The sequence below is a fragment of the Histoplasma capsulatum genome, assembly GCF_000150115.1.
Source record: "Histoplasma capsulatum G186AR genomic scaffold supercont2.9, whole genome shotgun sequence".
NCBI lineage: Eukaryota > Fungi > Ascomycota > Eurotiomycetes > Onygenales > Ajellomycetaceae > Histoplasma > Histoplasma capsulatum.
This window is the reverse complement of record NW_025544809.1, coordinates 81537-108868: the sequence shown is the minus strand read 5'-3', so window position 1 is coordinate 108868 and position 27332 is coordinate 81537. Positions and strand designations below refer to the sequence as shown.

The following is a 27332-nucleotide window of genomic DNA, read 5'->3' as shown; positions in this document are numbered from 1 at the left end:
GAAGAGCGACGACAAAGATATCTTGCCAATGCTCATGCTCAGCTCCGTGCACAACAAGCAGTACGAGCCGCCCAAATACTAGCTGCTGAGCAACAGAGCGGGAAACGAAGAAAGCGACGCGTGGTTACGGACAAGAAGCGGAGAACTGCCTCATCATCTTCCTCCTCTTCGAATTCCACCAAGTCGCCCTCTGGTTGAGTTGACGTGTGCTCAATGTTTACTTTTCTTATCACATGTATTAACTCGACACATTTCCCATTTATCTACCTTCCAACATAACCTCCAGCCTTACCACCTCCAACCAGACAACGAAGCAAAGTACGCCAACATCTGTTACTGAGGAAGGAAGAACTTTTGAGTGAGCATATGCATGGAATGTGCATTGGCTCGCTTGTTTCGATCCCGAGTGTATCATTGGTTTTTTTCCCCGAGCAAGAGGAGAGACTCTAGGAAACGAATACGGCATTAACTTTTTAATTTTCCTCGGAATTTTCTACAAAGACGTCATGTGAAAGAGCGGTGTCGCGGACCCGAAGGAATTACTCGGGAGAGACAAGACGCAATGCGTTTTCGCGCGTTATTCGAGCGTCACAACTTCATCCAATCCGGAAACCTCACCGTGGTCATGATTCCACTGTGACGGAGCCAACCTCCCCTGACTTCTTCTTTCCTTACCGCCCTTTATTCGAACACACATCTTTTCACCAATACCATCTGAAGTGAAAAAAATATTAACTTTTTTTTCCTCTCGTTCTTGGGGTTTCGGGGTCCCTTGTCCATGTCGGATTGGCAGGTGTGACTTGCATGTGGCATGGATGTGACGTGACGTGACGGAACGAAACTCAAAAATGTTCGATAGTAGGAAGAACGGATTCCGACTTGACCTAAGCCAGTCGTTTGGTTACAGTTGGTCAGCCTTCAGTCCAGGTTGACATACATTACGCCATTATTTTTTTCATTGCCCCTTACACCGCCCACTGCCGAACAGGGCCTGATGAGGAATCGGATGTCGAGTTTATTTTTTTTTATCGCGGTGGTGACTCATTTATTGGAGGTGTGGGTTGGCCACTTTGTCAGCGTCGGCTGTCATCTGAACTATTTTTGTTTCTCAGTCGGACGCGAAGCCTGCATGCATATTGGCTGGCGGGGCGGGTGATTTTCTCCCTTGCTGCCCGATGCGAGGAAATCGATGTTTGTCGTTGGGTTTCTTATGGAGATTGTGTTTCACCCCACGCATCCCCTGCGGCTTGGCCCCGTTCTTACTCAGCCTATTACCGCGCCCCAAGCAAGTCATCCGCTGGCTGCGCATCGCCCTACCGCCCCGGCACTTCCTCACCGCCTGTTGCCTGTTGCCTGTTGTTGCTGTTCACGTCTTGAATCATCATCAGCAGCAACAACAACAAACAGCAGCAGCAGCAGCACTGTTCACTCTCTGCCTATCCTTCCCCCACGCCTTGACTTCCCCCTCACCTCTCTGCCTGAATTTTTATTTTGCGCGTGGTGTTACCTTCGGCATTCGGCCTTTGATCTCTTTTGCCCTCTCTGATGTACCAAGCACAGCGGAGCGTAGTGTTGGGGGAACCCTATTATTTTTCTTGTCCATATCTTGTTCGGCGCCTCATTTTTATTCATTTTGTCCTTTTCTGTTATGCATTATACCCCCCCCGAACCAATTTGGTATCGATTTGTTTTTGATTTGTTTTTCGCTACTCTGTTCATCGATCGCAGCTGTGCTGGTGAAATCGACTTTTTTCATTTTTTATTTTCACTTCTTCACCTCCTCTTCTTCCCCACTTTTAGCTCCCGAGCGACTATGAGATCATCGTTCTGGACTCTGCAGATGGCTGAATGATGGGAAGTACTTTTTTCGATTTCTCCTAATGGTCTCCTGCTGGGATCACATTCGAAAGCAACGAGCTTGCTGGGGTTTTATTTTTTTTTCCCTCCTTGACTGGGTTGCATTATTGCATAGCATTGCATCACACATTGGGCAACGGTCGAAATTTTTAATATGCTTTTTTACACATTCAGCGCACATAAACATCAAGAAGACTCTGTACGGTGCGTACAGGTTCCCATTTAGCTAGCAATAGTTAGGCGGAAATAGCAGCATAGGGCATCAGGATGGGATTAGCCTGTCTTGAATCGATATTTGCTCCTTCAAACGAAGCAAAGAAAAAATAATATAATACACAATACAGATAAATACCATGATCAAAATAACATTCCTTCGTGTTCCTTTATCTTCCTTGAGAACAGTCACAGAGAGTGTGAGAGAGAGAGAGAGAGAGAGAGTTCAAGCTTCAAAAGGAGCGGTCGGCGGTTGCCACCTCGGTAACTCTCCCCCGCGGATTTCCCATCCCAACTCCATCGGGGCGGCTGGGCGGCTTAGGCGGCTTGGGACCATACCTCGAGCGAATCGCCTGAAGGGGCAATTCGATTTTGTCCGGCGTCTGTCTGTCTTTCTCGCTATTACTGATCGACTGATGACTGATGGCCGATGACTGAGGATCGATGACTGAGGATCGATGACTCCTAGTAAGTCCGCCACATAAAACATAGGATTTATGTTGTTGCATCTGCCAGTGTCCTTTGTCGAGAGTTACATATCGAACAAGCATCGGGTCTGCCTGGGCGGGGCTAAATGAGGAGGAACGGTGCGGATGAGCGGAGGGTTGTGGGGTCGTTTCTTCGTATTGTTTATGGGTTTTTTATTTGGTTTCTTCATTGTTGGATCCTAGTTAACCTAACCTACACCGTCTCGACAGAACTTTGGATAGGAGGGTTGGATTGTGTACTTCGGAAGGGTTCTGGGGAGGAATGCGATGGGCAGGATGGGGCTGATGGTGCTAATGGACAAAATCACCGAGTAATTTCAGGCAGTATATTTGTTGTTCTCCTGTTCTTTTCACGGCTTTTGGAGGTGCTATACGTTGTTTTCATCGTTGGGTTTCTCTTGCTGCAGACACACACACACACCCCTTTGCGGCTCTTTTTATTCTATAAATTACTCGCTGTTAAGGAGCTATGCAAAAACCTCTGTACTGTCTGGTACGTGCGTATTCTGGTTTATCTAAAAGAAAGAAATTCGTTTCTTTGACTGCGCGCATATATGGGGCTCCCTACGGATATCAAGGTAAGTTAACTGACTAACATGGAGTTTGGATCCGGGGGCGGTGATGTCGAGCGATTCTGTATCGCGATGGATGGACAAGAACAAAGAGTTCCATTGCATCGCTGTTTGCAAGAAAAAAAAAAAAAAAAGGCGCTCCGGTGAGCGATTCTCCAGCTGCATCAATGGGCAAAATACCGTCTCTGGATCATTCATTCTCCCTTGTCTGGCAGGCATCAAGAGTCGCAGCCGCTGTTGATAGCCATCGCCCATCCGGATGCTGCCTGACTTGTTGCCCGCCAGTACCAGGGCAATCGATGGTCAACCCAAGTAACCCATGTATGTATGTACCTGTGTATGTACCTGTGTATGTACATGTATGCACATGTACAGCAGCCAAATGACCAGCTCAACCTGACGAAAACCCTCAATGCCGGGTCGGGGCCATTTCCATTGATCATTCAGGTTTCGGAAACATCAAACCGCGCGCCCGTACACGACTCTCCGCCTCGCCCGGTGTGGGCTGAAAATGAAGAGAGGGTATGATGATGGTGATGGATGATGGTCCTCCAGCACCAAATGATGTCGACCCGATGAATGAACTGTGAACGGATACCGAGTACTGGCATCCACTGTGCTACCAACCCCCCACTGAGGTTGGCCGTGCACATATGCGCAAGAAGATCAAGGATTGCTTTATTTATTTATCCCTTGGACGTATGAAGTTTATAAGGGCTCACAATGGGTGTGATTTTAATATCCCGTGTTCCGGTTATCGATGAACTAACTACCTAGATGGAGAGTATGAAAAAAAAAAAAAAAATCTATGCTGTTGCTGCTACATATATTTGAGCTCGAGTCTGCCATCCTGTGCAACAGAAGCTCTGACAGTTGATGCATCCATCCACTTCATGCGATGGGCGCCGTTCAAGGATCAACAACATCCAGTAACGACGTAAATATATAAATAACGGTTGCATATTCTTTTTTTTTTCCCTAGAGAACGATAATGCACATAAATTCAAACCACAATCTGTTTGTTAAAAAAAGAACAGAAGTACGAGATCGCATATCGAACAAGAAAAGCAGAAGGAAAACCACGACCAATCCGAACAAAACTCAGCCCTCAGCCCTCAGCCCTCAGCCTAGCCAAACCTGAACCTAGCCATAATATTCTATTCCTTGAATCCACCTCAATGTCTGAACCTCCGAAATGTATGGCGATCGTGGGATAGAAAATTGAGAGATTCCAGCCATCACAACGGCTATCTTAGGTCCGATATCCGGTGGGATCAGAATAAAGCAGAGAGTAACTCGAAATGGCAGAACTCGGATTCCTAGCATGAGATAAAGGCTCCCGTCGAAAACGATCAAAACAGTAAAAAATAAATAAAAAAACAAGGCCGCAAGCGCAACATAAAAGTAAACAGCTCTGGGGTAAGGAAATATGTAAAAAGAACGCTGACATATAAGGAAGATGTTTTGCCGTTCAGAACCGCGATGTTGATATTTTCGATCGGGAAACGATCGCGATCCTGTTCCCGAACAAATCTTAGAGAGTGGCGAGAAAATTAAAACTACAGAAATCACAGCGGTCTGACTTGCTCCCTCTTTTTCAAGTTCGACGTAGTGAGGGGGGTTTATCCAGTGTATATCGGTTTACTACCGCAACCACCTGTTAGCCAACTGCGTCCACACTAAGGCGGGAACTAAGGAGAAATATATATGCCAACATACAGATATCTCATCCATTCCGAGGTCCTCCCCCCCAGCCGCAGCTGGCTGTGCGGCTCCGTTCGTTGCGGCTGGAGCGGTATTCGACGAGGGAAAGTAGTCTTCCATCTCCGCATCAAGCTCTGCGATAGACTTGGGTTTCGGGCGTCCCACATTCCGTCCGCGACGGTTGCGGCTGCGCCTTGAGCCCGCGCTGGCCTTTGTGGCTGATACGGGTTTGGGTTGGGGCTTTGGTTGACTAATTACACGGTATTGTTAGAACCGCGTGTGGAGATGGCGATGAATGGGCTGGATTAACAAACTTACGCGACACGTTCCGTTAGAGGCTTCACAGCAGGAACAGTGGGAGCGCGAGATGCATCAAGAACAACCTCAATCTATCGCGACCCAATGTTAGTGTGCGCAGTTACATAGAATGTATTTTTAAGAATACAGGATTCTTCATGCCTTTATGGGTCGCTTGTCGATGAGTAAACCATTTAGTTCCTTTGCGGCTTTCGCGGCAGTATCTGGACGAACGAAGGTAATGGAAGCAATGCCGCGGCTAGTACCATTTTGGTTGTAGGTGAGCATGACCTTTTTCACAGGTCCAGCAGATTTGTGGAAATATTCCTAAGACAATGCCAAGGTAAGCGATCAGTATTTCAATATTTGTGTCCGCTTGACTCATGAGCTGCATGCAATGACCGAATCTTAAAAGCAGGGAGTTTTGAAGCCACTTGTCAGGCCTAATCATCAACGTCAACGTGATGTGGGTCAGCGAGCGCAGAGTGACAACACAGCGTTAGTAGTCAGTATCGAATCCAAAATTTGAACACGGCAAGTGGTGCGGGTGTGGCATCTCGTGCAGTTACGGGTTAACCCCGGTTTCTGTCGCAGTTCCCTCCCATACGGGTTCGCTCCATGTCAACCAAGTGCCAAGCCATATTCAGCACCGAATTACCGAGCCCACGTCGAAATGGTAAGATCCCTCGAAAGAAGGCGTAGCATCGAAGAGAGGGATCTGTTATACAAGATCTTAACGCCACCCACTACATGTCGAGCGACATTTCTGTTGGCCAAATGCAAACAAAGCAAAGTATATCGGGCAATGAGAATATGTCTTTTCTCAGCTTTGCATATGTCGCACGGCATCAACCGGACATAGTATGCAGGACATGACTCAGCTCTGGAGACAATGACTGGATCCAAAGCTAGTGGAAATAGTCGACCTTTTCCCTTGCCTTTTCCTTTTCGTTTTTTTTTTCTTTTGGACAACCCTCTATCGATTTGGGTTTTGCTAAACGACATGTGACTTCGGGTGGCATCCGTCTGAATACGTCGAGGCGAGTGATAGCTATGCTGTGTATATTGTGTTGCTTCAATCACTTCTGCGCTCGCTGATACCCATCACTCCAGGAAGGAAAATAGAGGTTGATATCAACGCGATCCGTAGTTACGTGTATGAAGTTGGATCTCTCCCAAGACAACTGTTTTTTACACGACCTGCGACCCGTTTGGCTCAGGAGACATTGTGAAGAGCTGCCAGATAAGCCTTCGGGTGCAGGGGAGTCGCGAGATGGAGACAGGGCTCAACTTGCTGCGCTTTGCATCAGGCCAATGACCGGCGAGCCAAAGCTGCAAGGATGCCAAACTGTCTTGTGTTGCTAAAGCAACAGCAGCAACGAGAAGTGCACACGCCGCGAACAGGCAAGGTGCGACCTTGGAAAAAAGGAAGAAATGTGCGACGATTCGTTCGTGACATTTCGAAGGGATATATCTCGAACGGAGACGGCGACGGAAACCCAGAAAGATACCCTCTATCAACATACCTTGATATTCGCTTCACCGACATCGGAGGGCTGGAAGAAGTTAGTTATCTGTACATTCCAAGAAACAATGGAAACTGCAGCTTGTGTCTCCGTGCAGCGAAGGAAGGTGGTGGCAGAATAGAACTTACCAAGCCGCTCACGATGATCTTGCTTTCGCCCAGACCCATAGATGGGCCGGTAGGAATAGACTTGGAAGTGGATTTCGCGTTTCTGACAGTCTTTTTAACGCCACCTACAGGTGCAATATTGTGAGATGCCCTTGTGGATCTGGTATCGCGACGTCGCTGGGAGGTGCGACGGGCTGTACGCCTGGAGCTAAGGATATCATCAAGAGATTTGTCCAGCTTGTCCGCCATGGTTATGTAGTAGTCGTGATGCTGCAGAATAAGGCGAATTCGCTGAATACAGGGAAGATGCGCGGAGCGAATAGCTCAGTCTCTAAAGCAGGTAGGGCAGGCAGGGCAGGATCTCTTCTGAACGATGTTTTGACGTGGTGGCGATTGTTGATGGAGGGAGCCAGATCACGACAAAGAGGGAAGATAAAAACAGGGTTTGACAGCCGCTAGCGGAGAGAGAAATAGAGGAGTGTTTCAGTCACTAGTTTTCGCGGGTGGTGAACAGCGTATCTGGATGGGAGTGAAGAGAGAAGGTGGTTGGGATGTTTGAAGAAGCAGAACCGTAGAAGACGTTGACTGAGCCTTGAAACGGGCCAAGCGCGGATGACTAAGAGAGCCACTAGTCTATTACACCAATTTGCTCCAGCGAAAGGGGATTGGAGGCAAATTATCATTGATAGAATATACATAACTAATTAGAAATATCTTCATGGACACTCGTAGATTTACCGGTGTGATCCACTTTGAAATAACTGCGTCGGCAACGATCATCTATATCGTAACAACATTATAAGAGCAATCAATAAACCTGCGCCCAAAACGCCACTGTTTATGAAACAAACCACAAACGACAAAACGCCCGGCAGAAAGCATAACCATAATTCCACTGCAATATGCTGAAAAAAATAATCAGGAAACGATAAAGGAGAAATTAAGGGAGATATCCATCTCAACTCTTCAACGCCTCAAGTCGCCCTCTCATCTGAGCAAGAGTTTCCTCCTGATCCTCGAATTCTTCTTCCACTGGCCCCTCTTCCACCTTGTTTTCTGGCTTGAGTCCTTCCACCTTCGCCAGCTTGCCTTGCAAGATTTCTTGAAGGACCTTGTCAACTTCGGAATCCGCCTCTTCCTCTTCGCCCTCCAATAACTGGTCCTGGGGGATCATATCGTCGACCAGCTCTTCGATTATACCAGCCTTGACAAGCTCCATACCTAATTATATCTCCATTAGTAACTAGCAAATCAAAAACGCAACCACGATCACTGTAATTATCCGTATACATACTCAACTGGTGCATGGTTCCCGCCAGCTCCGGCAGCCGCACAAGATGGTTCACATTCTTCATAATTCCCGTCGAAGCCCTGAGGCTTCCTTCAATCTTCCGTACAGAGAATGCCTCGTTGACCTGCATCTTCACGCTCTCCAGCTGCGCCTTACTCGTCGTCAGCCGGCTGCTCTGTTTTCGGATGCGGATCATCTCACGGGCGAATACACGGGACTCCTTGGCTGCCTGTGTAGCCTGCGACGGGTTACGCTCTGCCCGTCGTGATGCGGCGACAATATATTGCTTCGTTTTGATTTCTAGGGCCTTGAGTTGGGCGATGTCCCGATCTAGCTTGCGGGAGTTGGCGCGGATGAGGCTGTTGCATTTTCTCATCTGTGAAGTTGTGTATCATTAACCCTACTCTCGGGACAATCGCTTACTTCAACGAGAGATAAGAGTTGAGATAGGCAGTTAGGCGCATACCTGGGCAGCAGGATCGGGCCCGAAGAACACGGTTTTAAGGGCCTCCATTGAGAGGTGATTGGCCACAAGGCCTGGGAGTTGCTGTGTGCTGGTTCACGGGCAATTATGGGTCTAGGTGGGTATGGAGAGGGCAGAAGCTGTGGCACTCATTGCCGCTCGCCGTGAACTGAGGTTGTAATGTTGGATATTTTGCTATTGGTGTGCCGGAATAAATGGATAGAGGAGAAAGCAAGATATAGGCTGAGCCTTATAGTAGAAGCAGAGTATTCTTGTGGATAGCCGTCTTCGTCAAAGCCGGAATATCGTCCTCTCAGGCATCCTCCGACATCACCGACCCAACCAGGCTGCTGAGTCAGGATGGGGTTTACACGTGACTAAAGTCGATGTGGTTCCAGTACTTTCCAAACAGCCGAATTAGTGGCACAAAAAGGGAAAAGCTCACCACCACCAACAGAATAAAGCATTTGAGAGTCAACAATATCAACCAATCTTTCCAGCTTCAACTGCTATTGTATCTCCCTCCCGCGCTCTCCTCCTACTCTTCCATTTCTCTTTCTTACGCACACATCTCTCACAATGGCTGCTACTCAGACCCCGGAAGGTACATTATGCCCCTCATCCGAATACCTAGATAACCAACCCCCAGCTATGTTTGCTATCAGTAGCTTTTTCAGAATTGCGAATCGCAATAGATCGCTATACTAACAGTATGTCTTTGTTGCAGTCCTCTGGGCCCAGCGCTCGTCAAGCACTGATCCCGAGAAAAACCTTCTCTACGTCCACCTGGCCGTGCCCGATGTCTCCCCCTCTTCCGCAAAGCTCTCCCTTACTGCAACCTCTATTTCCTTCTCGGGTTACTCAGACACGAAGAAGGTCGACTACAAAGTGGACCTGGAGCTGTACGATGATATCGACGTCGATAACTCCAAATCGCATCACTCCCCTCGTGGTGTCGACCTCGTATTAAGAAAGAAGGAAGCCAAGGACGAATACTGGCCCCGCTTCTTGAAGGAAACCAAGAAGGTCCATTTCCTTAAAACGGACTTCGATAAAGTAAGATCAATTCCTTGGAATGCAGCATGCTTAGAATTATATATATATATATATTGTAGGATTATTTACTGACAGGAATGCTATAGTGGGTTGATGAGGATGAACAAGACACATTAGCAGATGATGACTACGGCAACTTGGGTGACATGGGTGGAATGGGCGACATGGGTGGCATTGACTTCTCGAAGCTGGGAGCCGGTATGGGCGGGATGGCTGGTATGGACGCGATGGCCGATGAAGGTGGTGATGATGAAGGATCGGTATGCGACACCTCTCAGAACCAAATTACTGGCAGGTATAAGAAAAAGGGGCATAATACTGACAAAATCTAATCCCTAGGAGGACGATATGCCTGCATTGGAAGAGGACATCAAGGACGGTGATGCTAAAGATACGAAGCCTAAGATCGAGGAGGTGGCTTAAAATGTATTTCCTATTTTCTCTTGTGGTTGTCGTTTTGTGTCCTTTCCAGCTAGCCATGTATTGCCTGGTTTCTAGTAACACGTGGACTGCCGGGCGGCCTTCAAATTCCTCTTTTGTTCGGATGCGTGTCCCTCACCGATAAATGTCGACATATCATCACCTCCGACAGCAGTCAATGATCCACTGTCAACATCTGTCAGTTCTAATTCCAGGGCTGGAGGGAGTTCTTACGGTGTACGGTGCGTGTATGGGAGGAGGATTTGGGAGGTAGACTTTTCATTTTTATATGTTCTTGTTTGGCCGCTCTTGCTCTCAGTCCCAGCCTCCTTCTCACCCCCAAGGTCTGCTGTAAGGGATATTAGCGCACAAGCAATTCTTTATTCTACGAAGTCAAGGAAACCAGGAGAAAATGAAAACGAAACCCATATTTATGAATTAATATGACAAATTATTACACTTGCAATTGGAGAGGATATGATGTGTGAAAACGAAGTCATTTTTCTCTATTTTCGTTTTACTGGATCTTACTTCACCCCGTCCGTACTCTTAAATAAAATGGGAAACCCTGAAAGCTGCCAAAAGGATAGCTGAGTGTATTAGTGGGTGCCATTACTTGAAGTTTGACCTGCTGATTAGTGAAACAGAGATTCGATATGGCCAAACTTTAGAAGAGTTTGACATGATACACTGGCATTGGCACATCGAGACATATATTTGTTGGAGCTTTGGATTGGTTCGTACACTCTACTACCAGCATGGCGCTGGTGGTGGTCGAACTCCTTCGTCCCCGTGGCCTAACATATATTTCATGGCGGATTACAATAGTATTTGTTCGATCTTTTTGCTCCTAGGTATAAACAAAGGCCCCCGGTGGGACCACACAGATAAGGACAGTTTCTCAATGGATATTTCATTCAGGAGAGAAGTGGACGCAAGCGAAAATCTACGAAAGAACGGGTAATATATTTTGTGTGACAAATACAAAGCAGCAGGGATATTCCGAAAAATAGTAATTTCGTATGCGATACCTACATCTTGAAACAAAAGAAGACGGGAAATAATAGGGCAAACTATCGCGTATCGGGGTAGGGAAATGGGGATAGTTTTTCCAAGAATCACATAGAAAGATCTCACAAATGGAAACCCCAGCTCACTTCAAACCCTTAGAACGGTGAATACACCTCCAGCTTATCCGGCATGCACATCCTCCCCTAGTGCCACCCAAGAACACATCCCCATCATAAGGAGTTTGGACAGATACTTGCATCGATAGGGTAGAAATCAGAGAGATTCAATGCCTCCAGTGGTCGACGGTGTTTGTTGCTCCAGCGCAATTGTCCTTTCCCTCCCTCCTCGAGTGGTATGGGAGTTCCAGCGGGAGCGTTCTCCTTGTTAGCTTCTTTATCCATGTTGTCATTGATAAGTCTGTGGTAGGGATCCTCTTCCGTATTACAGTGAATGGACTGTGCCGGGGCCGGTGGGAACTCGTTTGCTGCGTTAGAAATATTGACAGTTTCCTCTCTGTTTGTTGTGTCTGCGCCCGGGTTTGGATCTGTGTATACTTCGAAGAGTCGACCATTTAGATATGGATGTTGTTCAGGATTTATAGCTAGTGAGTTCCCACTGGATTTAAATGCCTCCGAATGTTCGATTGGCGACCCAGAATCCGTAGCACGGTACCGGCGACCGTATTTATTCACGGACACTAAGGCTGGCTGGCTGTGATAGCTGTTGGTGGTGTATGCTTTACCAGCGTCTGGGGATCGTGAAATACGCAGGGAATGATAAACGGGAGACTGATTCCAGCTCGACTTGTCGTGTGGATTGGGCTCAGGCTCAGAATCAGCGTCTGGAATGCTGTGGCCGTTAGATCCCTTGGTGTTAGAGTCTAATTGATATAAGAGTTAATTGCAAGTGGACAGGTAATAGTTAGAGTAAACTGTGATCTTTTCCAGACTACACGCGGCTTCCACTCACCGAAGGCTGATCTTCGAAACATATCGCGGCTACCAGGTCGTCTGATGACCGGATATGGCTTCTTGTATGGGCTACCAGAATCCGGCCTAGGATTTTGGGGGCCGTTTCCCATGATGAACAAACATTGACGAATCTAATGCAACGGAATCTGACAGTTTCAAAGAGGCTTGAACCGTACAAGTAATATGGCGGTTTCTCGGCGATGTTTTGTTAGACATAGTTGATCAGCCGGGAGTGGTGGGTTTTATAGGAAGATCAAAGGCAGAAAAAATCGCCTCCTCCAATTCATTATACTCGCATGGGAATTGAGATGGTAGGATTCCTCAGTTGGCTACATGAGAGACATCATCTCACTGAAGAGTCTTGAAAGTCCTGAAAGTAATCTTTCCTGGGCCTCATAAAGAAAGCTTTCAGCCGATCATTGTTTGGAACGGCGAAAGATCAAAGATTAGGAAGATTAGTACTTTGTATGCGTGTTTGCTATTGGGGGATGAGTTTGTTCCAGCACCAAAATCATAATGACTTGGAAGTTTTTCAGCAAGAACTGGAATGGGTAGCATGGAGATGAAATGCAAACGAAGGTATGTAGATGAGCTTTGTCTGAAGGCCAGAAGCATAACTCATTGGCGATTTGCTGTTGAATGTAATTGGGACCCAGCTCCAAAGGAACAAAGCATGCTATAAAAGTAGGTTATCCTTTCTTTGGCTGCCAAAGTAAAAAGCACAATGAACACCTTTTGAAAGTATAGAAGAAAAGACAAGGAATATTCGCTGCTGTGGACATCCACTGCGGACAACGGATTTTTGAACCAATATTTCTTAGGAGGTCCTTGTTGTCGAGAAAGACTCCGGTGTTGTTATATATATTCGATGCGATTGATATCGTTACTGACTGCCATCCATAGCGTAGCCTTAGACAAGTGCGGATTGAACATTAACCCAAGAGAAGGATATTTGTACCTTCGTGCGGGTGTATGTGAAAAACCCCTCAATGGTATCTAAGACATCAAGTAAAATTGACAGAAAACTTGAAAGAAGACAGTGTCGCCATAGACATGGACAGGGAAATAAAGGAAAATAAGGCACAAAGGAATGATCTAATTTTGATATTTGGATGTGATTTTCCAGAGCAGCGTAGCAAGCATAATGGCAGAGAAATTTAACATTATCTTTGTCAGAACAAGAAAATAAAAAGGATGAGAGCATGACTGAACAGGGGGAAAGAATGGAAATGGAAATGGAGGTAGAAGCAAATGTATATAAATAAACACCCCAGTATCCACGGCAATATCACATCTCAGTCTTCATTATGGTAAAACACCAAAACCAAAACCAAAACCAAAACCGAGTAATCACTTGTGATCTTTGCGTTCGCAGGAGCAGGGGTATTACCCCTACATTGCTAGGCCTGGTCTACAGGCCCGCAAACTTTCAGTGGACGGGACGCCAGGTCGTGAAAAATAACAACGAGAACCGACATCATATAAAATGACTGGATATTGATTCTTGATTTCGTCGTCATCACTGGAGATTTCCTTTCCCTTTCCTACGGAAAGAGTGCCAAGAATGTGTCCTTGCTTTTATTCATACATTGATATTTATCCAGCTCCATCAACTGGGGTGGGCCGTTCTTCTGAACCAGTACCGGACGTAAGAGCCGAAGTAGTTCCGTGGAGTTTTGCAATTCGATCCTCCTCCGATTGCTCTCGTAGCCGCTCTGTCTCCTTGCGTAATGATTCCATATTCCATTCATTCCAGTCGTCATCTCCGGCGTCACCATCATCATCCTCACTGTCGGAAGCGTTCCAGTCACCACTTTCGAACATGGCACGACCACTGGCATCTTTTGCTTTGCGGGCCTCTTCCTCCGCGGCTTTCTTGTCCAGACGTTCTTTCTTCCACTTGGCAAATGTTTCCGGGGTGACTGGTGTGAGGTTGCCTGTGAGTTTATGGCGTTCGGACTCGAGGAAATCTTCGAGAGTGAGGGTTTTCAATGGGGATTTGTCCATGAGAGCTTTTTCAGCGGCTCTTTGTTCTTTGGTTTTAAGGACGAAGCTATTGTACCAGTTAGAAATCGAGGAAAACGAAACACACTGAGAACCGAGAAGCATACCCAGGTGGCAAGCTGTGTCTGTACATGCATTTATCGCCGCCATTTGGACAAATCCAAAACCAACCATATTTCTGATTCTCGACAGCATCGATAAAGTACTTGCAGACTTTGTCGGTCGTTGTCTTTGGGTTACCATGTTTGCTCAACACGACCTTCCGCAATTTCTCTTCATCCCAATTATCCATCAAATCCTGTTTCTTTTCCTCTTCCGCATCTCTGCTATCGGAATAGAGATCCTTCTTCTGTGCCTTTCGCTCTACAGCTGGGTCGTGGCTGAACTTGCATCGTTTGCCCTTTTCACAGCTGCCCTTCTTGAAGAAAACACAGAGGACGGTTTTGGGGTCAACACCAAATGGAACTTTTTGGACTTGAACGGGCTTAAAGAGTTCCGCAGCTTCCCGTTTAGCTTGCTCAGCAGCAGCTTTATCTTTCTCGCGTTGAAGTCGTTGTGCTTCTTTCCTTTTCTCATCCGCGTTCTTGTTTGATTGGGCTTGTGCTTGAAGCTGGGCTATTTGTTTTTTTGCGTTGCCTCCTTTTTTCTATATTAATTTCAAAAATTAGACATAGACTAAGGTGTATTCCGCAAACATCCCCCCTGGCCAGGTAGTATCTCAAACTCTTATTCCTATTCCGTGTATGTTTATGCGTGCGGGATATATCTAATGGGGCTTGAAAACATACATTTTTCATGCCAAATGTCTGAGGAGATAAAGACCAATACATCAGCAATATTGTTCCGCGAAGTGGGCTAGAGAACAACAGCAGGAACAGATAACTCACCTTATCTTCCACCGTAGCCCTCGTCTTCTTCGGCTGATCAGATCCTTTTTTGGGCGGCATTTTGGTGTTGAATGTAATTCAAGTTCGGCCCTTTGCTTTTCAAAATCCGTCGGTATTAACTGGGCATTAAAAATAGGAAGGGTATATTCCGGGAAACATAGAGGGCCCCTACAACCGGCCGATGTATGTTATGGACAGGGTAAGGCCAAATCCGCGATATATGTACCTTGACGGTTGTGATTGCGATGTTCGTGTGTGCTTTGTGGAGTGAAGAACATGAGTGTGCTGGAAAAAAGAAGCCTGAATCATGGTGGGGTTATTTGGCAGCGACGGATGAGGCTTGGCGGACGTGGCAGTAGTAAAAACATATGTATATAAGACACCGTTAGCTTCAAGCTTTGGCACTGCATACGGCGACGAATGTTTGTAGGTCCCATTGTGAATGCGTCCAACGGATTACACTACTGCTCCTTGAGAAGTGATAGCCCAGAAGTTGCGCGATACGGAACCTGATCGACTCGCCGATATATATACGATTTATCTATATAACCTTACGAGTACTCTACTCCCATTCCGGAGATAACGATATCGACCTTGCCAAAGGCCAGCTATCGCACACAACTACAAAGGACGTCGTCACCCTGAAGATGATCTCAGACGAACAACTCTATCAACTTGCCATGTTCCTTGGCTCCTGCGCCATGCTCCTCATCGTCCTCTACCATTACCTCGAAGTCAACGCCAAAGACTCTTCTGCAACCTCCTCCACTTCCTCCCAGAGCTCCTCTGTACAATCCCACGCGTCGACAAGTTCGTCGAAGAATTCCATTTCCACTACACCAATTAACCGAGATGCGGCTGGTTGAGGGTTATTGGGTAGGAGAAAGTAGATGGGAAACTCGGGAAACCGGAGATGGCGAGCATTTGTTGATTGGGTTTCATAAGATCGGATGATATGGTCTCCCGGGTGGTGGAATTGCGGCTTGCTTCTAGAAATACCTACTTCACATGTACAAAATGTATTAATTGGCATTATTGTCGTCAGCCTTTTTCTTTTTCTTTCTCTCGCTCTCTCGCTTCTTCTTCTTCTTTTTTTCTTGTTGTTGTTCTTCTAAGCTACGATTGATCTTTCTATCGCGAAACCTGACAATCTAACCTGAAAGCCATTCGCACTGTTGGCGGGTATCATTCGCATGTATACCGATCCTGAATGTACGTACATGTGACTAACTTTGAAAACTCCCCGCGCCGAGCTATATAAGTACTGAGTACAAGCAAAAGACAATATGATGTCTTAAAAAAATCCACACGCATTTCCCAAACCCATTGCTGGAAACATAACATCTGTTAGTAAATATTAGGTAGGTCGAAAGCGAGAAACGAAAGGAGCAAAACTAGAAAGCTACCATTCCGTAAAAGATCTTCGTATGCTGAGACACGTAAATTCTAAAGACCCTCCTTATCTTCAGGGACGATCTCAAAAACGCTCTCAAACGCCACAACCGTCTCCTGTCTCTTTTCATTCATAAATGTACATCCGCCGCGGCCCAACCCCGTTCCTACCCTTATTTGTTTCATCTCCAGTGCCCGCAATACCTCCAGCGCTTTGGCCTTGTCGCTCTCGTTTCCATACATCTTGTTGAAGCATCGGATCGACCTGTATGCGGCGGGGAGAATCAAGGTAGGTCGTGTGCCTTTCGCGCTTGCCCTGGCGACCACGGCGCGTCCATTGCTGTCATTCAGGTAGTCGGCGATATTGTAATCTCGATGACCTAGAAGAGGAGAACAGAGGGAAAAGAAAATGAGAATTTCCTGGTTTGTTATACGAGGGTCTTTTGGTATGTCTTTTCTTCGTCTCTCGTCTTGTTTAAGAAACAACAATTGGGTCGCTGAGTAGTTTTCCAGTCTCACCAGATCTTACAGACCCTGGCCCTTCCCCCAGGGTCCATGCTAGGGCGCTTAAATGTTCATTCTCCACATGATCTGCCAGCCTCCTACTTCCAAACATAATCCCGCGACCACTACAACCAGCCCATAAGCAAGAAGCCTCCATCCCATTGTTTTTGGGGATATGGAGGCGGGTGACGTGCTTTCGGAGTGTTTGGAGGTTGTGAAGTTCGGCATCGCAGTTTTGCCACTGGCATTTGTACGTATGAAATGGAGTTTGAAGCGCTTTTGACGATGAACTTGTCGGAATGGTGATCTCAACTCGGTCTGCGAATCGAGGTTTATTCTTCGCGCCTGCTGGTCGTCCGCGTCGGCGAGACAATGGAATGTGAGATGAACTCATCGCGGAGATTTTAGTTCTGCTGTCGATATTGCTCTCTTGCTGAATGTGAGGTTGCGAGTTATCACTGTTGGCTGTTTGACAGGTGTGTAGTCGTGAAGGAGTATGACTAACGCCTTTTGTCGAGTCACGTGGTAATATATTAGGTAAGCGGCCGATAACGGAGCTGGACTTTGCATGCTTGCGGATAGTGAAAAGGGGAGGTCTGGAGGTGGCAGAAACAAGCGGGGCTTCAGGTGGTGGCGGCCCTCCAGGATCGACAATGTCCCACCGGAACGTGCACAAATCAGATGAGTTATCTACAGCAGAAAAATTATCTCGCAGTTTCGAAAGATGTTGGTTCAATGGACACTCAGTTGGGTGGCGACCGGTTGCGATTAAGAGATCTCTCGCAATGCTCTTCGGGTCGTAGTAGCGCGTTTTCAAAGCCTCCGTCTTGTTGAGAGGCTTGACGATATCGCCACGCTTCCGTAGCTTTTCATTGCTGGTAGAAACATCGGCATCTGGCATTCTAAATCGGGACAAATCGGGCGTCTTCGCCTGTGTTCCAGGCGTCCCAGCCGTTTCCGATGCCAATGCTGGTACTTCTTCAACATTCACTTCCACATTTGCTTCGCTCTGGGTCGGTACGTCCTCTAAGCGCGATGCTTTTGACGGGTGGGGTGAATCATTTTCGTCACTTGAAAGTTGTGTAAAATCCACAATTTCTGCAAACGTTCGCTTTTTAGCGAGTGCCTCCTTGGAACCAGGAGCAGGCACCTGCGCAGGTGGTACAGGAACGTGGAGCTTGGATTTCAGTTTGTTTCCAACCAGAGCCGGGTCGCCTCTGCTGTGTCGAAACGACGGCTGGCTTTTGCGGTAATATGGCTCTGCGTACCCAGGAGCTTGGAATCCCATTGAAAAGGTTCCTGAAGGTGGTGGAGGACTTATAAAACCGGGGACCTGATTTCCTGGCGGGACTGACACTGGAGGTTGTTGCTGCCTGAAATATAGAGGGGATCTGTTGGCCGGTGGTGGTATGGGTGTGAATGATGGAACTGACAGCTCCACTTTGTTCCCCACAGCCTGAGTGCCAGGCTCTGGCGGCGATATGGATACTGGAGTAATGGGAACAGGATCATCTCTTGGGGCAACTCTGGTATCTTGAGCTGGTGGTGGAATGGGCATTGCAGCTGGGAGAGGTTGGATTTGCGCTTTTCTAGCAGTGGAAGATGGTCCATTCGCTGCCCGGCTCGGACGAGCAGTAACACTGGAACTTGTCGTTAGTTCTGGCATAGCGTTGAGTAAATGTTTCGCGAAATGAACGCGATTCAAGACATAGCCCCGAGATTCCAACATCCCGCACAGCTCAATATAGCTTGGATTCTGATCTATCAGCGATAATACCATCTCTGGAGGACATTTCTTGCCCTGGTTGCGATTACTAAGGACGTCATCGATATATCTTGAGGCTGCTTGGGCGAGGGCTAATCGCTTCGGCTTAGGCCAGATCGTAGCAACCTTACGGGTTTCTTCCTTTGTTTGCCTAGTTTCAGGTTCAGGTGCAGGTTCAGGTGCAGGTTCAGGTGCAGGCTCAGGTGCAGGCTCAGGAGCAAGTTCGGTGGTTGGCGTTGCAGCTTGAGCTGAGGCTGGAAATGATGCAGATTGTGATTTATTAGTATCTATCAGCTTCTCAATCCCCATAGCCGAGTCGGTTCGGGGAGCCCGGCTTCCATTATGGGTTTCGGGCTGTGAAGAAGGAGCTGGGGCGGGCTGTTGTGTATCATGTCTGATAGGTGAGGGTTGAGCTATACGATTAACAGCATCAGCAAGCTTTGGCTTTCGTTTTCGCCGAGCTGCGGGGAATTTGCCGCGATCATGGATTGAATTGCTCTCATCTGTGGGATTCATGGGAGCCACAGTGGCTGGTGTAGATACTGGGTTTTTGGCTGTCCGTTGATCCTCCACGACATGGGGTGTGGCCGTAACAGGTTCCGGCTATTATTGGTACGAATATTAGATTGCGGTTGTGGTAGGAAAGGTCGAGGAATTGACACACACACACACACACACACACACACACACACACCAAAAAAAAATATGAGAAGAAAGAAGAAAAGAAGAAAGAAGAAAGAGAGAGAAAGAGAGACAGAGAGAGAGAGAGAGAGACAAAAAGACAAAATGGAGACCTCACTCACCATTTCCAGTCCGCTTAGTAACTTGGCGAATTTGCTCGGGTCCTTGGATTTGAGTTGTTTCATTTTTTCCAACATCAATTTCATTTCCAAGTCTTCATCTTCACTAGGCCGTCCTTCACCTGGGGTTTGGGCCGCCGTTGAAAGTGTCTGACTAGGTGGAGCAGTGGGCGCGAGCTCTGCTTGAGGGACACTCACCGGCACCCCGACGGGCGGAGGAGGGGAAAGGTTTATCTGCGATTTCCGCTGACGACGTTGGTGTTTTATGGTACTTCCAGGTTTTTGCTGTTGTGAATCGGTGGCGTTAGGAACTTGTAGCCTAGTTTTTGGGACGGATTTCCGACTTCGTTTATGTGTCTCCGAAGGGGATGGATTAGCTACTGCGAGGCTTTCAGATTGTGTTCTCTCTGAATGCGGGTGGTCAGCAAACGTCACTGCACTGTCTATCTTTTGGTCAATTTTGGCATCAGCAGCTCGATTCTGATTTTCCTCCATCTCCACTATCTTTCTCGCGACCTGCACTCGTCTCTCTTCCTCCCTTTGACTCTCTATTTCACCTTGTTTCTCGTCTTCCTTCTGTTTTTGTTTCAGCCTTTCCGCTTCCGCTTCCGCCTGTGCTGCTTTCATTTTCTGGTATTCCTGGTAATACGGATTGTAGATTTGGCTGGGGTCGATATAGCTTGGCGTAGCTGGCTGATGTGATTGCGATTGGCTTAGGTTCGCCGTTTGATATTCGGCGGTAGAATTTACGTGGGGGGGATTTGACGGGGTATTTTGGGCATGTGACACGGTAGGGTGCTGTTGAGAGGTGTTGACAATATTGTATGCTGCGTGGTGCTCTTGAGAAGTTGAACGGTCAGAATATGTTGACGGCGTGGCTAGCATGGACGAAGAATGCTTGGGGGGTGCGTGGGATAAAGAGGGTTGGCTCCGAGGTATGTTTGACTGGGCTGATGGTGTTGACGTTCTACTAGACTGCGAAGAAACGTTCTGTTGACGAAACGGCTGGCTCTGGTGAGCTGAAGGTGAGGACATTACTGTGGGACCTAGGGACGCTAAATTGGAGCGAGGAGGCCCATGGCTTGAATTGTAAGAATGCGAGGTTGAGGAGGAGCCAGCAGGTCCAGTCATCAGCCTCTGGGAATTGGCACGAGGAGCGGTAATGCTGGAAGAGAGAGAAGTCATAGCTGAAGCAGCAGTAGTTCTTAAGGATTGAGAAGAACTTGAACGGTCAATCCGTAGAGAAACAATCGCCGGTGACCTATTCTGTACTGGAGAATCCGTCTCATAGCCCATGTTTGCAGAAGGGGAAGCGGTTGACACCGGATCCACCGAGGAGTTGGGGATGGCAATGGGCTCCAAGGGATACTGGATACTTTTCAGAGTTGGTGAAATAAGTTGGCTTTGTCTCCGATGGGACTGCTGGGCCTGTTGCGATGACAATGACGGCGATATTGACGGTGCAGCATTGGAAGTATGATAGTTCGTTTGTTGCTGATGCTGATATCCGTAGCTAGGGGATGGATTGCTTGAGGGCTGCCAGCTCTCAGTCTCCTGCTGCGGCCGTGCGCTTTGGCTTGATATATCTGTACCGTTCTGCCCTTGCCACTCATAACTCTGCTGCTGCCCGTAGCTTCGATCTGCTGATGGCTGGATATTTGGAGTCGATGAATGGTGAGTGACAGGGATTTCGCGCAGGGAAGAGTATGAGGTACCATGGAGGTACTGGTAAGGAGAGTAACCAAATCCTTGGTACGACATACCCAAAGGGTATAGCTAAAATTTCTTTTCTAAAATTCACGACTCCACGACAGCTTGAAAGCTATCTTGAGATACTGCACAGAGTATGGCATGGGGTAGAAGGGAGGGGCCGTTGAAGCAAGATGCGGGAGGGTTGATCCGATTGATAAAAGCGAGGGTTTGTGCGGTTGCGGCATAGGTGATTCGGTCGCAAAGTGAGCACGATGCAGGTTTCGAGAATAGAATTAGCGGCAGCAGCGCGAAACATCTCCTTGAAGTGTTTCTCCTCATCGTTTACTCTTTTTGTTGGTTGTTCGTTCAATGGAATGACTTAGCAGACGACTGAGTCAGCCAGCCCTAGACCAAGTCAGCTGACCCACAGTCTCCCACACAATTTTCGGATCGGAAATCTTGACGGCGGACGGCTCCCAACGACGACGATAATTGAACAACCCCATCTCCTCCCACTCTCTCTCGGAGCCAGATCTCATTTCCCCCTTCAGATCTGCACAAATGGCAAAGGTCAACGGAGGTGCGTACGACTGCTTCTTCCCTGCTTGATTTATTGGGGCCGCGCTATTTACGGAAGTCTGAGGATGGCTGGACCTTATTCAAAGTATTATTACGTATGATAATGAGGGACTGACAATTTATCTTATCGACAGAACTTGCCTCTTCACGGCGGAAGTCGCGCAAGGCGCACTTTAGTGCCCCTTCCAGTGAGCGACGAGTCATCATGAGCGCCCCGTTGAGCAAGGAACTGAGAGAAAAGCACAATGTACGAGATCCTAGAATCCGGATATGAATCTAAATGGATACGGCCACTTTGGCACATAAGAATAGCCAATTACGAAGAAAGAAGAAAAGGAAACATGGGAACGAAAGTAGAAGGACAAAGAGCATGGGCTGATTCTGCTACAAAACCTAGGTCCGCTCCATACCTATCCGCAAAGACGACGAAGTAACCATCGTCCGAGGCTCCAACAAGGGCCGCGAGGGCAAAATCACTAGCGTATATCGCCTTAAATACGTCGTGCACGTCGAGCGCGTCACCCGCGACAAGTCAAACGGTCAGAGCGTCCCTATCGGTATCCACCCATCCAAGGTTGTCATCACGAAACTGAAGATCGACAAAGACCGCGAGAACATCCTCGAGCGAATGGGTAAAGGCCGGGAAGCAAAGGCAGCTGCAAAGGGAAATTAAATTAAAAACGGCGTAACTATTGTTTATACTGGTTTTTTCTTTCCTTTTCTTTTTTTCCCCCTTTCCTCTCCGACTTGCTTTGCATGCATATTGGTGAGGGATTGTATGCAGAAGGACCCTTTTTGACTTTGCGCAACTTATTGGCCGGATGGGATTTCCTTGGCGCGTGGAGTGGATTCATGCTATATTGTATGGACTGAACGTTGAAAAAAAAAAAAAAAAATAAGAGCAAGACACTATATGACTTCTAATTGTCTGTAGTTACAAGCTTGGCCGGGGTGGTGGGTGGGTTTGACTCGTCTCTCCAGCTTCGGCCGTTTTTATTTTTCTTTGGTCTTCGCGCAACCATTCCCTCACCTCAGTGTCCAATGCGAATCAAACAGTAAGAGCCTCGACCGATCAGAAATGCCAGAACGGGCCCCAAAGAATTTAATGACTTGAAGAACCATTCCCATTTCAATTCCTTTTCCGCCCGGGGCCCCCCCCCACCCCCCCCCCCAATATCCATCCATTTTCATAGTAACAGCACATAATAGTGCATGACCTTTGCCAGTATTATCTCCTCGCAAACCATAAGATATAATCTTTATTCGGTGGTTTAGTGAGGTATACGGCTGGCGTATATGGAGTGACCTATACAACACCAAACATCAAACTCCACTTTTTATATTCTTAAGTACGAAGTGGGTATTGTGCGATGGTGTGGGTAAATCTCGCCTGCAGACTTGTTCCTACGGTTTATATCGATGATGGAGACAGGTTTGAGAGTGAGGGACATCGATTCTACGTATTATGTGTACGTAGTGAGCTGTTTTTAAACAATTTATTTCCTTCATTGCAAACAGGAATCGCTCCCCAAATCCGATTACTAAGAATTTCTGATTGAAGAAAATAGGTTTCTAGATAAACGAAAAAGTTTTGATTTTGTATCTGTAAATACTAGCATCGAGGGATGAGTGCAATGAAAGGAAAGGATTAAAACTTGCGCGCTCGGCAAAATACAAATACAAAAGCTCTGTGGCTAGAAAAAGGACATATCAAAGACATAAGAAATACAAAATCCAGAAATAAAAACCAGTTAAAAACATGGGAAAGAAGAAAGAAAGCCTCCACCCTCAACAGATCTAAGACAACGAATATCTCATGGTGATATCAATGTCCCAAATCTATGGAATTCAATCCTAGCGTCCAAAACACTTTCCCCACGCAGGCAACCCACACCCCATCCCGACAAACAAATATACCAAAAACACAACGACGACGACCAACAAGGCCATCACTTTAACATTCTTCCACCACATCTGCCGCCTCAATCCACGACTTCGAACACGGAAATCCCGCGCGCTGCCCCCCAGACGATCGGTCTTATCAACCAACAAATCAATACGCTCCCCACGCTCCAGCACCCGCTCGATGTTCTCCGTCATAATTCCGCGTACGCTATCGATCTCCTTGCGCGCAGAGGCAAGCGAGTCGGCTGGCGGGGCGGTGTTGTAGGTCTGCAGCAGCTCGCGGAGGTGTGTGTTGAAGGCTGCACAGCCGTATGGGGGGAGTGCGCTAAAGTCGGTGCTCTCTGGGTTGTAGGTTGTGAGGAATTTGCGACGGGTCTCGAGGAGGAAGGCGAAGGGGATGCGTCGACCTAGTTCTGCGGTGGCAACGACTAGGTAGCTGAGCGGGGCGTGCGAGGTGAGTTCGCCATTTTCGCCTGCAGCCGAGGGAGAGTCGGCTATGTAGTGGACGAAGAGGCGGTCATGAGTATAGGTGAGCTTTTGCGGTGTTTGGTGGGAGATTTTGGGGAGGATTATGGATGCGAGGGAGGAGGCGGAGGTGGAGGAAGTGCCGGGGGAGGAGTGTTCGGCTAAAATGGTGGTTCTATTCGCGATGCAGGCACTGCCTGATGGTCAGCTGGAGTTCTATCGTATTGCACAAGAGAGAGAGAGTGCTAGACAGAGGTACCTACTAGAGTAAAGGGCTAGGAGCTTTCGATGAAGAAGCCATCTTCGTCTGTTCTCTTTGGCTTATCTACCAGTAGTAGTGATGAAAGAGTCGAGGATGGAGAAGAGAAGAGGCAAATGAGATGTTAGTGGTTAAATACTCCGAGGTAGTTAACAACTTCCCGCGGTTTTGTTCCAAGTGTTTCAGGGTGTCAAAGACTCGCATATGCTTCAGAGGATGGTGATTGATATATTGCGTTTTCTAACCTTGGAACTCTTCCGCTCCTTCAACCACGTGAAATCGATCCTTTCTTGGCGTCACGGAGCCGGCATAAATAATCTCTTGTTTTGTTGTCCATACCCGCACCGTGGTTGTTAACGGGTATAAACCCAACAGACGTGCATAAGAATGGCCACTCGCCCTCCCCCACCACCCCGCGGCCCTCCACAGCAGCTGTTTACGTAGGTCCTCACGCCGGGCTTCGTCGGGTTCTCCCTTTTCGTTGTTTGAACCTCAGCTTACACAATTCCATAGTGGCCGCCATTTCCTATACGCTATGGTTGCCTCCGTTGGAGCAGGCCTGTTTACCATGTCCCTTTATCGCATGAGGCAGCAGAAGGTTGCGGAGGCAAAGAGGCTCCATGATGAGCAACATCGATAGGGGAATGTGTGAGGAAGTTGTGTACCGAGAGACTGGAAAATTGAGAAAGTTGAAAGAATGGCAGGGTGGAATGCGACATCTAGGCGTGATGTGGGTGTTGGGTGTTAGGGATTTTATATATATCGCGAGAATGCGATGTCATCTGTACGATATACGATTTCCATTGCATTAATGGATTCAAAAAACCCAAATTTCTGTGTGGAAGACACTTTAAGTGGATAGGGTCATAAAAGACAGGAATCGGATGCGAAATGCGGGGAATATCGCAAGAGAAGCAGTGTATGGGGGATCGGGAGGGCGGTGTCCCTCATGATGCACTTCGGATAGTAGCAAAAATTTTACATCCTCTATGCTATGAGCTGTTGTGCCATGTGATGGGACGCTGTACAGTACATAAATATATAAATACAATGCAGAGTCTTACCACGGAAAACGAGGTGAAGAGACCAAACAGTTGCCTGATCAAGTCTATCAGATCTATAATACAAAAATGACACCGATGCCCCAATTACAATCCTATGGTATCAGGTCAGAATCCTCTTTAAACAGGATTTAAGGATATAAAAACACAAAACACCAAGTGACGCCAGTCTCGACCAGACACGATACTGTAGATGAATGCCGAAACGCCCAAACTAATTACAGCGAACCACCGCCCCTGAATATTTACTCCCGCTTGGCTACCTTCCTCCTACATCTACCATCATTCACGAGTTTGACCATCACAGACACCTTAATTACCAGAACCAGACCTAATCTTGGTGTTCGCCCTACTCTACTGTAACCACTGCCGGCCCCATTCCCCCTTCTTCGAAAAATTCACGCTTTTCCTCCTTCTCGTATCCCGCTCATGTTCGCTTTCGCGATCATGTCCACCCTCCCGTCTCAATCCTTTGACCTCCCAAATAACCTCCCGAAATCCTCCTCAAGCGCCTTCAACCGCGCCAACACCAATTTACTCAATGCTTGTTGGAGCAAGCCGTCGTAAACCGCTAGTCGTATTTGCCATTTTAGTCACAAAGCTGGACGGGATCGTCCCGATGAAACCACCACCGACGGCTTTGATGTCGCCAATATCGGAGCCTAGTTTCATGGCTAGAGTGGAAGAAACATTTTGGTCATGGTGTTGAGAGTGGAGATGACTATCAGTGTGTGAAAACGGCAACAAGGTCAGCAGCCATCATACGGAAGGCGATTCGAAGCTGCGAAAAATAGCGGCAGTGGTCGAGAACGGAGAAGAGGTGTGGGAGGAGGAGAACTGCATTGGCGGCTAAAATATCATATGCATTGCTTGAAATGAATTGTTTGAGTGGATCAGATATATTCTCAAACAATGAGAGCAAAACAACATGAGCATTATGCCCACATCAAAAGTGTTCCAGAAGTTCATCAGAGGTTGGATCCATGCTCGTTGAACCCTACAAGTTCATCGAACATAAATCCTGCGCTGCAAAACCAAAATACAAGATCTGGGCTAGAGACTTCCCGAGACCACCTCCGAATCACTGCAAGAAAGAGCCCCAGTAAAATGGCGAACGACATTGTGGAAAGTATGTACTTGTTGATAACGAGTGACCCTTAGCCGTGATGGTTTCAAAAGCGAAGCATCTCGTGGGTTATAGAGTGTGACGGAGCGACGAGTTCCAACGGCAAAACTCTAGCTACGGCTGACGTTGCGTTTGACGGGGCCATACCTATTGCTCGTTCGGACGAATGAATCATATCCCTTGTAAGGCGATGGTGCGCTGGTTGCAACTATTGGGCGATGTAGACTATCCGCAGCGAAATGGACCACGAATGTTACCTGCCCAAATAGCTTCGAGTTGTTGAACTACAAGAGGACATGCAAGAAGAAGTTTGCCTGTGCACGGATGGTAATTTCGAGACAAGGGATTCGGACTATCCTGGGGGCACTAATTTCGATTGTTGGCTGGTATTCAAATGTATGGGTTGGTGGTGCTGCTTGACAAGGGAGGCGGCTGTCCCTGCACTGGATAATAGAAATCGTGTGAGAGAGTATCAATCAACTCCCGAGTAGAGCAATCCTTTAACAACTTGATGGCGAGCAATTCGCATACCATAGCCCTTGTATTGCCGGCACCGCTGTTTCCCGGGCGCAAATCTGCTTCCTTTTTGTATTGAAGATAATTGGCTATCAACGCATAGAGTGGCACTGGATAAATGAGAAGCACGGATCTGCAATTGAATTGGCTTGAGCAAGAATTGGGAGACCTGGGGCGATCGGAACTGATCCCAGGACAGAGTGATTTCGCAACGAGTGGTTATCAAAAGACGAATTGTATGGATTAGAGAGTATGTAGGAAGGGAGTCTAACGGATATTTAGATATTTGTGAAACGGAATTTGCCTAGCTGATACTGGCATTGACATTTTTACCTAGAACGGATGCTGAGAAGAGAGGAAGTAGATGAAATGTCTCCAGGGGACCATCCTCTGCTTCATTA

General features: G+C 47.4%; 14 protein-coding genes across 14 annotated transcripts in view; 5 read left to right on the top strand and 9 right to left on the bottom strand.

The window, feature by feature from the left end:
• The window catches only part of HCBG_06267 (uncharacterized protein), a gene marked incomplete at both ends in the record, with an annotated part of 2426 nt that extends 823 nt beyond the window's left edge, over positions 1–1603 (bottom strand). Inside the window, 4 exons of the mRNA XM_045433316.1 lie at positions 129–225; positions 696–884; positions 1337–1362; positions 1508–1603. Of these exons, the coding sequence (XP_045285629.1) occupies positions 129–225; positions 696–884; positions 1337–1362; positions 1508–1603 (408 nt within the window). The remainder of the gene's footprint in view (positions 1–128; positions 226–695; positions 885–1336; positions 1363–1507) is intronic.
• A 700-nt stretch (positions 1604–2303) lies between these two features.
• On the bottom strand, positions 2304–2943 carry HCBG_06266 (uncharacterized protein; the record flags this gene model as incomplete). Its single annotated transcript, XM_045433315.1, has 2 exons — positions 2304–2640; positions 2867–2943. 2 exons carry the CDS (start codon positions 2941–2943, stop codon positions 2304–2306), a joined length of 414 nt encoding a protein of 137 aa, XP_045285628.1.
• Positions 2944–3112: 169 nt separating this feature from the next.
• Positions 3113–4347, top strand: HCBG_06265 (uncharacterized protein; the record flags this gene model as incomplete). Its single annotated transcript, XM_045433314.1, has 4 exons — positions 3113–3136; positions 3416–3451; positions 3506–3652; positions 4168–4347. 4 exons carry the CDS (start codon positions 3113–3115, stop codon positions 4345–4347), a joined length of 387 nt encoding a protein of 128 aa, XP_045285627.1.
• Positions 4067–7221, bottom strand: HCBG_06264 (RNA binding domain-containing protein; the record flags this gene model as incomplete). The annotated part of the gene is made up of 7 exons (XM_045433313.1): positions 4067–4774; positions 4850–5084; positions 5153–5223; positions 5294–5458; positions 5879–6187; positions 6658–6687; positions 6786–7221. The coding sequence occupies 7 exons, from the start codon at positions 7011–7013 to the stop codon at positions 4772–4774; spliced, it is 1041 nt and encodes a 346-aa protein (XP_045285626.1).
• Positions 7222–7722: 501 nt separating this feature from the next.
• HCBG_06263 (vacuolar sorting-associated protein) lies at positions 7723–8569 on the bottom strand (the record flags this gene model as incomplete). The annotated part of the gene is made up of 3 exons (XM_045433312.1): positions 7723–7985; positions 8059–8431; positions 8522–8569. 3 exons carry the CDS (start codon positions 8567–8569, stop codon positions 7723–7725), a joined length of 684 nt encoding a protein of 227 aa, XP_045285625.1.
• Positions 8570–8996: 427 nt separating this feature from the next.
• On the top strand, positions 8997–10458 carry HCBG_06262 (cell cycle regulator p21 protein; the record flags this gene model as incomplete). The annotated part of the gene is made up of 4 exons (XM_045433311.1): positions 8997–9122; positions 9246–9574; positions 9661–9834; positions 9914–10458. 4 exons carry the CDS (start codon positions 9098–9100, stop codon positions 9995–9997), a joined length of 612 nt encoding a protein of 203 aa, XP_045285624.1.
• Positions 10459–11235: 777 nt separating this feature from the next.
• Positions 11236–12086, bottom strand: HCBG_06261 (uncharacterized protein; the record flags this gene model as incomplete). The annotated part of the gene is made up of 2 exons (XM_045433310.1): positions 11236–11885; positions 11975–12086. 2 exons carry the CDS (start codon positions 12084–12086, stop codon positions 11236–11238), a joined length of 762 nt encoding a protein of 253 aa, XP_045285623.1.
• A 437-nt stretch (positions 12087–12523) lies between these two features.
• On the top strand, positions 12524–13476 carry HCBG_06260 (uncharacterized protein; the record flags this gene model as incomplete). Its single annotated transcript, XM_045433309.1, has 3 exons — positions 12524–12555; positions 12880–12946; positions 13103–13476. 3 exons carry the CDS (start codon positions 12524–12526, stop codon positions 13163–13165), a joined length of 162 nt encoding a protein of 53 aa, XP_045285622.1.
• Positions 13477–13572: 96 nt separating this feature from the next.
• HCBG_06259 (translation machinery-associated protein) lies at positions 13573–14927 on the bottom strand (the record flags this gene model as incomplete). Its single annotated transcript, XM_045433308.1, has 3 exons — positions 13573–14029; positions 14088–14626; positions 14868–14927. 3 exons carry the CDS (start codon positions 14925–14927, stop codon positions 13573–13575), a joined length of 1056 nt encoding a protein of 351 aa, XP_045285621.1.
• Positions 14928–15287: 360 nt separating this feature from the next.
• Positions 15288–15950, top strand: HCBG_06258 (uncharacterized protein; the record flags this gene model as incomplete). Its single annotated transcript, XM_045433307.1, has 2 exons — positions 15288–15293; positions 15353–15950. The coding sequence occupies 2 exons, from the start codon at positions 15288–15290 to the stop codon at positions 15731–15733; spliced, it is 387 nt and encodes a 128-aa protein (XP_045285620.1).
• A 363-nt stretch (positions 15951–16313) lies between these two features.
• Positions 16314–21089, bottom strand: HCBG_06257 (uncharacterized protein; the record flags this gene model as incomplete). Its single annotated transcript, XM_045433306.1, has 3 exons — positions 16314–16639; positions 16779–19131; positions 19332–21089. The coding sequence occupies 3 exons, from the start codon at positions 21087–21089 to the stop codon at positions 16314–16316; spliced, it is 4437 nt and encodes a 1478-aa protein (XP_045285619.1).
• Positions 21090–21501: 412 nt separating this feature from the next.
• Positions 21502–22647, top strand: HCBG_06256 (60S ribosomal protein L26; the record flags this gene model as incomplete). Its single annotated transcript, XM_045433305.1, has 3 exons — positions 21502–21600; positions 21734–21846; positions 21997–22647. The coding sequence occupies 3 exons, from the start codon at positions 21582–21584 to the stop codon at positions 22270–22272; spliced, it is 408 nt and encodes a 135-aa protein (XP_045285618.1).
• A 530-nt stretch (positions 22648–23177) lies between these two features.
• Positions 23178–24418, bottom strand: HCBG_06255 (SNAP-25; the record flags this gene model as incomplete). The annotated part of the gene is made up of 2 exons (XM_045433304.1): positions 23178–24162; positions 24233–24418. 2 exons carry the CDS (start codon positions 24268–24270, stop codon positions 23454–23456), a joined length of 747 nt encoding a protein of 248 aa, XP_045285617.1.
• Positions 24419–25459: 1041 nt separating this feature from the next.
• Positions 25460–26995, bottom strand: HCBG_06254 (uncharacterized protein; the record flags this gene model as incomplete). Its single annotated transcript, XM_045433303.1, has 2 exons — positions 25460–26853; positions 26947–26995. The coding sequence occupies one exon, from the start codon at positions 25959–25961 to the stop codon at positions 25824–25826; it is 138 nt and encodes a 45-aa protein (XP_045285616.1).
• Between the last annotated feature and the right edge of the window lie 337 nt (positions 26996–27332).